Source organism: Pseudopipra pipra, chromosome 2, assembly GCF_036250125.1.
Source record: "Pseudopipra pipra isolate bDixPip1 chromosome 2, bDixPip1.hap1, whole genome shotgun sequence".
In the NCBI taxonomy this organism is placed as follows: Eukaryota; Metazoa; Chordata; class Aves; order Passeriformes; family Pipridae; genus Pseudopipra; species Pseudopipra pipra.
Genome location: NC_087550.1, coordinates 118205542 through 118216860, shown reverse-complemented (window position 1 = coordinate 118216860; position 11319 = coordinate 118205542). Strand labels below are relative to the sequence as shown.

Below are 11319 nucleotides of genomic sequence, written 5' to 3'. Positions count from 1 at the left end.
GCAGCTCTGAGGGGTTTTGGGGGGTACAATGAAGAGCCACCTGCTGCAGGTTCTCCATGAGATGGGAAATAAGAGCTTGGAGCTCTCCAGGGTGGTGAGAAGAGAGGGGAGGTTCTGCACTGAAGGCAAAGGATGAGCCCTCAGTTTGGGCACATCCTGGTTTCCTGGGTATAAACCACTTGGAGTCACTGCTTGGGCATGTTGGTCTCCATTCCAGGACATGAAGGAGCTCCAAGAAGGATGGAGAGAGACTATTTCCAAGGATGGAGGGGCAGGACAAGGGGGAATGGCTTCAAACTGCCAGAGGGCAGGGTTAGATGGGATATTGGGAAGGAATTCCTGGCTGGGAGGATGGGGAAACCCTGGCTCAGGTTGCCCAGAGAAGCTGTGGCTGCCCCTGGATCCCTGGAGCTTCTTCCCCCCAAGGCACGAGGACTAAATTTCCCCTCCAAGAAGTGCAGCACAGAACCTTTCTGTCCTCCTTTCTGCTGCTATTCATAAATGTTTTAGTGGTGGGGTTTTGTCCCACACAACTTCCAGGTTAATCTGCAGCTGGACAAAGCAGAACCTCCCAAACACCCCCAGGGGAGAAGCTGCTCCCCTGGGCTTTGGTTTTGCTCAAAGTCTGGGTGTGTTCCCATCACGTCGCTGTAACAATGCAGGGTGGAAATTCAAAATGTTATTTCTGTGTAATCCCAGGATCCCTGGGGCTGGAAAAGCCCTCCCAGCCCATGGATCCCCCCTGTGCCCCATCCCCACCTTGTCCCCCAGCCCAGAGCACTGAGTGCCACGGCCAGGCCTTCCTGGGACACCTCCAGGGCTGGGCACTCCAAACCTCCCTGGGCAGCCCCTGCCAAGGCCTGACCACCCTTTCCAGCAGGAAATTCCTCCTCCTGTCCCACCTGAGCCTCCCCTGGCACAGCTGGAGGTCATTCCCTCTCCTCTTGTCCCTTGTCCCCTGGGAGAAAAGGCCAGCTGGAGAAAAATAACTCTCTGAGTCTCCTTGGTCATTTTATGTCTCCTGAGTAAAAGACTTTTAAAATTTGGGCCAAAGAAAATGCAAGACTTGCTTAAGGGGTTTAAAATTCTTCAACCTCCCCAACAAGCAGGAGATCAGGAAACATGAGCTCTGCTTGATGGGCAGTTTGTTGGTGGCCTTTGGTCTGTGGCAAAGATGAGGAGCAAGTGAAGGAATCCCACATTTCTGGGCACTCCTTGGGCACTGGATCCTGTTTCTGACGTTACCTGAAGTCAGAGATGGGTCCTGTGTCAGCCCAGTGTGGACACTTCCAGGGATCCAGGGGCAGCCACAGCTTCTCTGGGAAACCTGGGCCAGGGCCTCCCCACCCTCCCAGCCAGGAATTCCTTCCCAATATCCCATCTAACCCTTCCCTCTGGCAGTGGGAAGCCATTCCCTGTGTCCTGTCCCTCCAGCCCTTGGAAATAGTCTCTCTCCATCTTTCCTGGAGCCCCTTTAGGCCCTGGAAGGGGCTCTCAGGTCTCCCTGGAGCTTCTCTTCTCCAGGGGAACCCCCCCAGCTCTCTCGTAGCAGAGCCCTGGGATCAACTCCGTGTCCTCAGGACTCATTCCAGCAGTTCCTTGTCATTTTGGGGGGTCACAAAGCCAGGGGTCCCCTCAGGCAGGTGCTGCTGGGGCTGCAGGGGGGAAAACTGTGCAATTCCTGCTCGATGGCTGCCCCGGGATCGGGATCGCTGCCCCGGACACGGAGCCAAACTGACCCCAGGGGGGGTTGAAACCCTGGGAGTTCCTGGAGGTGAGGAATTTGTTCCTGACCTTCTGATATTTGGCCAGATCTGGGTGCCCTGGGAGATCTCCCAGCACCTGGCCCTGGTTAATAGGGTGTAGAGGGGACGGGTGAGTGGGTGCCCGTGGGTGGGAGCTGCACCTTCCCCCGAGCTCGTGGAACAGGTTGGGAGGAAAAACCAGCAGCTGAGGCCACAAAGTGTGTTTGGAATTCGTATTTTATTGCTTTGTACGAGTGAAAAAAGCAGGGGGTGGAGAGAAGAACTACAAGGTAATGTGAAAACCACAGTGGGAGTCCAGATCTGCCCCCGAAGGGTGACCCAGGAAAAGCCACGTTGAGTCCTGGTGGTTCCTCTCTCGTTTAAATCAATCAAAAGGCAGGACTGGTAAAATTAAAATATGGGAATCAAGAAAGGCTGACATGATATTGTCACAAATAACCACCCTGGAGGTCCTGAAATAAAGTGAGAAGCCAGGGCTTAGACCCAAAACACCTGAAAACACCCGAGGTGGAGGGAGAGCTGCAGGAGGGAGCCCTCGGAGGAACTTCTTGTTCAAAGTGTTTGATGTAACTACAGGTTTTAATTAATGAAAAGCCACTTTTGAGGCGAGTTCAAACAAAGTTTTTGCAGGGAGAAACCCACCCAGGGGGGAGGGATGAGGGAGCCATGAACAGAGTGCACGGGGAGATCCCAAAAGAGCTGAGAAACCAACATTTCCCCCAAGCTGGGCTTGGCTTTACGTCCCTCCAGGGGAAAAAGTGCCCTGGGTAATGAAGCTGATGGAGATTTTCCAAGCTGAAAACATGGATCTTGCCCTCAGCTTGATGGTAGGAGCTGGATAAATAGCTTTAAAAGAAACCAAGCTTGCATTCTGAAGGGTTTGAAGAGTTCTGGGAGGACAAACTGGGCTGGAATGTTTCTGAAATGGAAGTGCAGGGCTACAGAAGTGCCTGGAAAAGGGATGTGCTGGCACTGGCACTGCTGCCCATCCAGACTGCTGCCTTTGGAGCAGCTGATCTGCACAACAGTCAGGCCTTTCCCACTCCTCCTTCCTCTCCAGGAGCTCAAAATGGGATGTGTGTCTGCAGAGCAGGAATGATAAAAATTATTATTTTTAATAATTTTAAAATTATTAAATTTAAATTTAAATTAATTAATTTAAATTACAGGCTGTGGTTTCTTTCATCACAAACAAACAAACAAAAAAACAAACAGGCTTCAAGCTGGTAAAGTTGTTATTCTGAGTATTGCAGTGTCCAGGGGGGATGTTCCTCCTCTTTATGGAGAGAGGTGGAAGCTGAGTTTGGCTGCCTGTGCCCCCCTCAGCTCAGCAGCCACAGCCCAGGAAGGAGGGAGAAGAAAGCCAAGGGCTTGAAAACCTTCCTGGCCTGGATTTTGGGTTGGATGCTGCCAGAGGTGACAGGGGGCTGCTCCTGGGAGCTCGGAGTGAAGCACAGACATCACTCATGTCACTGATTAAACACCAGGAACTTGGGGGAATTGCTCTTCCCAGGGTGGAAGTTCCCTTCCCCACCACGGGGCAATAATTGGGATTGAAACCCTGGAAATGTCACACCCTTGGGCTGCTCAACCTCTGGGCACGGATCCTGCCCCCAGGATCAACTCCCATCCATGAGGAGAACCAAAAATAACCAGCAAGCCCAGGCTGGGGAACCTGCAGTGAATTAGGATCATTTAGGTTGGAAAAGCCCTCTAAGATCTCCAAGTCCAACCCTGAGCCCAGCAGTGCCAAGCCCATCCCTAACCTGTGTCCCCAAGGGCCACATCTACAACAGTTATTTCAAAATTCCCTCAAAGTCTTTATTTTCCCACAGAAATAGTTGCCAGAAACAAAAAATGCATTTTTTTCCTGAAATTTTATCCCAGAGAAGTGGATGATTCCGAAAGAAAAAGGCAATCCACAGCATTGTGCAGGTCATGGAATTATTCCGGATAAAAAGCACAAATGGAAGATTTCAGCTGCTTTTCCTTGGAAGAAATTGGTCTCACTTGGAAATGGTTGTCTAAGACATGCTTGGAAACTAAAAAAAAACCCCTAAACTAATTAAAACCCTAAGCCATGCTTGGGTCCAATTTGGTTCTAATTAAGTTCTAATTTCCCACTGGCAACACCAGCTTTTGCCTTTTTATGGAATCATAAAACCACGGGACGGGTTTGGGTTGGGAGGGATTTGAAGGATCATCTCCTTCCACCCCCTGCCACGGGCAGGGACACCTTCCACTATCCCAGGTGGCTCCAACCCGGCCTTGGACGCTTCCAGGGATGGAATTTCTTCCTAATATCCCACCTAACCCTGCCTTCCTTCAGCTCAGGGCTGTTTTCCAGTAGGTGAAGCTGCTGAGTCCGTGATATTCCCTCCGTGTGTCCCCTCCTTGACCTCACAGCGATTCCAAGGAGCTTCTGCCTCCCCAGGCACCACAGACCTCTCAGCTTCACCAGCACTCCTGATTATTCAGAGAATCACAGAATCAGCTGGGTTGGAAGGGACCTCCAAGATCAAGTCCAACCCTTGATCCAACCCCGCCGTGGTTCCCAGCCCATGGCACTGATGCCACATCCAGTCTGTCCTTAAACACCTCCAGGGATGGAGAATCCACCCCCTCCCTGGGCAGCCCATTCCAATGGCTGAGCACCCTCTCTGCAAAGAAATTCTTTCTGATATCCAACCTAACCCTCTCCTGGCACAGCTGAAGACCCAGCCCTCTTGTCTTGCTGATGGTTCCCTGGGAAAAGAGACCAACCCCCCCTGGCTCCCCCCTCCTGTCAGGGAGTTGCAGAGAGTGAGGAGGTCTCCCCTGAGCCTCCTCTTCTCCAGGCTGAACAGCCCCAGCTCCCTCAGCCTCTCCTCACAGCACTTGTGCTCCAGTCCCTTCCCCAGCCTCGTTGCCCATCTCTGCACCTGCTCCAGCCCCTCCATGTCCTTCCTGAGCTGAGGGCCCAGAACTGGACACAGCACTCCAGGGGTGGCCTCACCAGCGCTGAGTCCAGGCCAAGAATCACTTCCCTGGCCCTGTTGGCCACCCTGTTCCTGAGCCAGGCCAGGATCCATTGGCCCTCTTGTCCTCCTGGGCACACTCTGGCTCCTGTTCAGCTCCCTGTCCATCCCCACTCCCAGCTCCCTTCCTTCCTGGCTGCTCTCCAGCCCCTCTGGCCCAGCCTGGAGCTGCCGGGGGTTGTTGTGGCCAAAGGTCCGGACCCGGCCCTTGGCCTGGTGGAACCTCATCCCCTTGGAATCAGCCCAACCCTCCAACCCATCCAGGTCCCTCTGCAGAGCCCTCCTGCCTTCCAGCTGATCAACACTCCCCCCCAGCTTGGTGTCATCTGCAAATTTGCTGACGATGGACTCAATCCCCTCATCCAGATCATCAATAAAGATATTAAACAGAATCATCAATAAAGATATTAAACAGAATATGAGGACAGGAGCACCCTCCTATCTCACAGGCCTCTTAACACCCAGTTTATAGCCTGAGGAGTCAGGGGTGCTCTGGGCAGAGGGTGTAAATGTTCCATTGACAACAGTTCCTGGGCAATGGCATGGAAGGCTATGGAATACCCAGTTTTGGGTTACACCCATCCAGTGATGAACTGGTCCCAGCTGTTCTAACCAGGACAACCTCCCGAGTCCCCGCTCCCGTCGTCCCTCCCGATCCTCAGGAACGCTTCTCCTCGGGGATCTGCGCCGCCGGCCGCTCCGGGGCCAGCCGGTTCTCCAGGACGCAGCACAGCTTGTAGCTCTCCAGCACCTTGGCCTGGAGGAGCTCCCTGTCCTTCCTGCCCCACAGGTCCGAGGCGATGTAGGTGTCGAAGGGGTCGGGGGCGCCGGCGGGGCCGCGCGAGCGCAGGTTGGTCACCAGCACCCCCACGGTGAAGAAGCCGAAGAGCCCCAGCATGAGCAGCACGTAGAGGATCTCCAGGCTGCTGCCCACAGCCCTCACCGGGGCGGGGGAAGAGCTGTTGCCCCGCTCCAGGTAGCCCTGGAGCAGCTTGGAGAGGAGCAGCTCCAGGGCCGTGGCGTTGGACGGCGCCAGCATCTCGTCCTCCTGCTGCCCTTCCCTCTTCTTCGTCACCGGGGGTTTGTCTGGAAAAGGGTGAAAATCAGGGAGATGGCAGGGAGAAACCCACCCAGGGGGAGGGAGGAGCAAGCCAGGAACAGAGTGCACGGGGAGATCCCAAAAGAGCAGAGCCCGAGCTGAGAAACCAACATTTCCCCCAAGCTGGGCTTTGCTTTACGTTCCAGAGGGTGTTATTACATTACATACATTCTATACATCATGTATTACATATAATACACTATACAGAGTGTATTATATACATCCCAGAGGGTGTTATTACATTACATATGTTATATACATTATGTATTACATATAATACATTATACAGAGTGTATTATATACATCCCAGAGGGTGTTATTACATTACATACGTTATATACATCATGTATTACATATAATACATTATACAGAGTGTATTATATACATCCCAGAGGGTGATATACATTACATACGTTATATACATCATGTATTACATATAATACATTATACAGAGTGTATTATATACATCCCAGAGGGTGTTATTATATTACACACGTTATATACATTATGTATTACATGTAATACATTCTGTGTAACTCAGTTAGTCAGAGGAATCCTGTCAGCACTGCATTCCCAGGTCCTCAGCAGCCAGGGAACAGAAAATCATGGAATCGTGGAATGGTTTGGGTTGGAAGGGACCTCAAAGATCATCCCATTCCCACCCCCTGCCATGGGCAGGGACACCTTCCACCAGCCCAGGGTGCTCCAAGCCCTGTCCAACCTGGCCTTGGGCACTTCCAGGGATCCAGGGGCAGCCACAGCTTCTCTGGGAATTCTATCCCATCCCCTCCCCACCCTCCCAGGGAAGAACTGTTTTCCAGTATCCCATCTATCCCTGCCCTCTGGCAGTGGGAAGCCATTCCCTTTGTCCTGTCCCTCCATCCCTTGTCCCCAGTCCCTCTCCAGCTCTCCTGGAGCCACTTTAGGCCCTGGAAGGGTTCTCAGATCTCTCTGGATCCTTCTCTTCTCCAGGTGAGCACCTCCAGCTCTCCCAGCCTGGCTCCAGAGCAGAGGAATTCCATGGATAAAGCCCCATTCTCCTCCCCACAGAGCCCTAGGGGACACGAGTGGCACCAGCCCAGGTGACATCAACCTGCTCCCCTTGGCCCCTGGGTGACTGAGGAGTTAAAATCTATCCCCATTTCCCAGCTGTTTGCAGATCCCTTGGAAGGGAAATGAAGGGAAGGAGGAGTTTCAACCTTTCTCTGAGGTTCCTCCTCCCGAGATGCTGCAAAATATAGACCTGCTGACAAATCACTGCAGGAACTTCAAAATGAGGGAGAATTTCCCTGGATTCTCAATATTTTCTCACCATAAAGACAGGCAATGTTTTCTCATAGCAATTGTCAACAGCAGGGGATAATTACCAAATAATTATACAATTATTTGATATCAATTATCAATAATTATCAGAGGCACTTGAGGTGCTGATGAATTGGCATTTTGAGGCTGGATGTCCTCACCCAGCTCACTGTATAATCTGGGAGGTTTCTGGGTTGTGAGGTATCCCCTAATCCAGGGTTCTCCTGGAAGCTGGTGGGAGCTGAGGGGTCTCCACCTCCATGTCCACATCAGGTGGCAAAACCAGGAGAGGGACGCCCAGGAAACCTCCTCCCAAAATCTCAAGGAGCCCAAAGCCTTCAGCTGTGCAGCTCCAGTGTGGAATCCACACTGGGACTGGTTTGGAGTGGGACTGCCCAGGGCTGGGAAGAGCCAGAGGTGTCAGGGAGCTGCTCCATGATGGGTTCCCATCTCACTGTCCCAAAAGCTCAGGTTTGGGGCCAGAACCAGAGGGGCTTTGTGCTCCTCACTCCTCTCCCCAGGCAGCTGCTGAGGGATTGTGCCCAGCTCAAATCAGCATCCTGGTTTAGCCAGGTTGCATCCTGCTGAGCCAGGACCTCACCTGGGGTGGTGACTCCCATCCCACCCCATCCCACCTCATCCCACCTCATCCCACTCCATCCCACCCCATCCCAACGTATCCCACCCCATCCCAACGTATCCCACCCCATCCTACCCCATCCACCTCATCCCACTCCATCCCACCCCATCCCACCCCATCCCACCACATTCACCTCATCCCACCCCATCCCATCCCACCCCATCCCACCTCATGCCACTCCATCCCACCTCATCCCACCCCATCCCATCCCACCCCATCCCACCTCATCCCACTCCATCCCACCTCATCCCACCCCATCCACCTGATCCCACCTGATGCCACCTGATCCCACTCCATCCCACCCCATCCACCTCATCCCACCTCATCCCACCCCATCCCACTCCATCCCACCTCATCCCACCCCATCCACCTCATCCCACCTCATCCCACCTCATCCCACCCCATCCCACTCCATCCCACCTCATCCCACCCCATCCACCTCATCCCACCCCATCCACCTCATCCCACCCCATCCCACCTCATCCCACCTGATCCCACCCCATCCCACAGGAGGTTTTGGGGGGGTCACCCCTCCTCCCTCTCTTGGGAGGGGCGATCCCTGAGCAGTGACTGTCCCTGTCCAGAATGACCTGGGGCAAAACTGAACAGTCCAGCAGCTCTTCCCGAGGGATTCAGTGGGAATTCCCTGCAGTTGGCAGCAACCTGGGCCACAGGAATTGCTGTTTATCCACCTGTTACAGTCAAGGCAGGTGCCAGATCTACACCATAAATCATGGAATGGCAGGAGGTTTGGGTTGGAAGGGATTTTAAGGATCATCCAGTGCCACTCCCTGCCATGGACAGAGACAACTTCCACCAGCCCAGGTGGCTCCAAGTTTATCCAACCTGGCCTTGGACACTTCCAGGGATCCAGGGGCAGCCACAGCTTCTCTGGGAATTCTATCCCAGCCCCTCCCCACCCTCCCAGGGAAGGATTTTTCCCCAATATCCCAATATCAAGGCCCTTTTTCAGTAGGTGAAGGTGAATCCACGATATCCCTTCATGGCCAGGTTGGAAGGGGCTTGGAGCAACCTGGGACAGTGGAAGGTGTCCCTGCCCATGGCAGGGGGTTGGAATGGGGTGATCTTTAAGGTCCCTTCTCCCAAACCAGGCTGGGATTCTCTAATTCCATGGCCTGCTCTGAATCTCTTCAACATCCAGATCCTCACAGCTCCGGAGTGTCAGAGCTGCCAAAGGCAAGTCCAGGAGACACTTCCCGTGTGCTGTGGGATCTGAGCCCGGCTGGGGCAGGAGAGAGACCAGTCTGGACCTCTGGAAAGCCCCTGGTGCCTGTCCAGGTGCTGAGGCCGTGGGGAATATCCCAAGAGAGCCATAAATTGCCATTTTGAGTCCAAATGCAGCTGCAGAGCTTTGGCACCAAATGTAACCTCTGTGTGCAGTTCACATGTCAGAAATGCCTCAGTCCTGGCTGGTTCCCAACCCAGGCAGAGCAGGATGGGCCTGGCTGCCCAAAAAGCTGCTCCCTGAGCCTGGAGGCTGCTCCCACTGGAGCTGGAACGGGACGGGGCTTGGAGCAACCTGGGCTAGTGGAAGGTGTCCCTGCCCGTGGCAGGGGCTGGAGCTGGATGGGCTTTAAAGTCCTTCCAAGCCAACCCTTCCAGCTATAATTCCATGATCCTGATTCTTTGGCTGTATTTCTCTTCCCTTTGGAGGTGGAACTGCTCTATTTCTCCTGTAACAGGGGTGGGTGTTAAATGACAGATCCTCGTCCTCTGGACACAATCCTCTCACCTCTCCCAAATCAAAGGACACTTATTCTAATTGCTGCTAATGAGCAAACATTTCCAACACTTTCTCTCTCCCTCCAATTGCTGCCAGAAACATCAGGAACCCAGCACCAGAAAGTGAGGGGGACAAGAGGAACACTCACCTTTGGAAAACACAGCTCCCTAGAAACTTCTCATGCTCCCATGACCCACAAAAAGCCTGAGCCACGCTCGGAGCAAAAGCCAGCCCAGCACATCCCCTATTCCCGACATTTTCTGCCAGCAACAAGCTTCTCCACCACCCTAAAGGATCCACTGACCTCCCTGGCTCGTTTCCCTGCAGGGATGAGGAGGTCAGACAACGTTCTGGAGGATTGCACAAGACAGACCCATTTCCTCCGGGAAATTTTGCAACAGTGCAGCATCCAGGACGCTACTCCTGTCTGGGATGGGCCAGCAGCACATCCCAGGGGGAAGCAGTGCCATATGGACACAGAGCTGGAGTTCTACACCGAGTGGAAGCACCTCCTGCAGCCCCACCTGTCTCTGGAAAATCCGTAATCTCTCCCTGCCTGTCCCAGGGTCATCCAGGGCCTGGGCAACACTTCAGATCCTTGTGTGGCCTCAAAAAGAAGCATTTAAGCAGAGGGGACACTTAATTCTCCTCCAAAATATCAGCTTTGTCTGATCACAAAACGTTAAAGCAGTTCTCTGACACGCTGGGTAGGGATCACATTATTTTGAAGAAGAATCCCAGAATCCCAGGATGTGCTGAGCTGGGAGGGATCCACGAGGATCATCAAGTCCAGCTCTTAACTCTGCCCAGCACCATCTCCAAGAAAGCCCAGAAACTCTCCCAAAAAACCACCCACCCGAGTTTATCCCCGTGGATGCAGCTGCCTCGGGTTCACATCCAGCCCGAAGGAGCAGGAAAACCCTGGCACTGCTGGAACAGCAAACAAACCCTGGCGGGCAGAGCCCCGGCTCCCTCTTTTCCATCAGTTCGGCTCCGCTGCCCGGCAGCTCCCGGGCTCCTGGAGCTTCCCGGTTCTCCACCACCCCCTGCTCCCGTTCCCGGGGTCGGCACAGACCTGGCGGGCGCGGGGCTCCGGCGATTCCCGGCGAGGAGGAGCAGGGAGATGCCAGCCTGGAACCCCCCCCGGGGCTGGCTCGGGGCTCCTGCAGGGCCAGCAGCCCGGCTGTCACTGTGCCCGGCTGTCACTGTGCCCGGGGTGTCACTGTGCCCTGTCTGTCACTGTGCCCGGCTGTCACTGTGCCCGGCTGTCACCGTGCCCCGGCTCCCGGCTCGGTGCAAAAGGTAAGAGGCAAACAGGGAAACACCTGGAAATCCCTGGGATGGGGCAGGGCAGGAGCGGCAGCTCCCGTGTCCGGCTGCAGGGGGAGGTGCTGGGGGGGCACAGGGTGGCACAGGGGGGTGCCACGGGCTCTGCCAGGCAGGAGAGTTACCACAGAATCACAGAATATCCTGAGCTGGAAGGACCCCCAAGGATCACCCAGTCCAAGCCCTGCCCTGCCCAGGACACCCCAACACTCCCCCCTGTCCCTCAGAGCGTTGTCCAAACCCTCCTGGAGCTCTGGCAGCCTTGGGGCCGTGCCCACTGCCCTGGGGAGCCTGGGCAGTGCCCACCACCCTCTGGGGGAAGAACCTTGTCCTGAGATCCCCCCTGAGCCTGCCCTGTCCCAGCTCCAGCCCTGCCCTGGGTCCTGTCCCTGCTCCCAGAAGTCGGAGCTGCCCCTCGGGAGGAG

General features: G+C 54.5%; 1 protein-coding gene across 1 annotated transcript; it reads right to left on the bottom strand.

The window, feature by feature from the left end:
- Window positions 1-2983: 2983 nt before the first annotated feature.
- KCNE1 (potassium voltage-gated channel subfamily E regulatory subunit 1) lies at window positions 2984-10825 on the bottom strand. Its single transcript, XM_064647134.1, has 2 exons — window positions 10644-10825; window positions 2984-5869 (listed from the first exon to the last, which is right to left on the bottom strand). Exon 2 carries the CDS (start codon window positions 5820-5822, stop codon window positions 5442-5444), a length of 381 nt encoding a protein of 126 aa, XP_064503204.1. The 5' UTR covers window positions 5823-5869; window positions 10644-10825; the 3' UTR covers window positions 2984-5441.
- Between the last annotated feature and the right edge of the window lie 494 nt (window positions 10826-11319).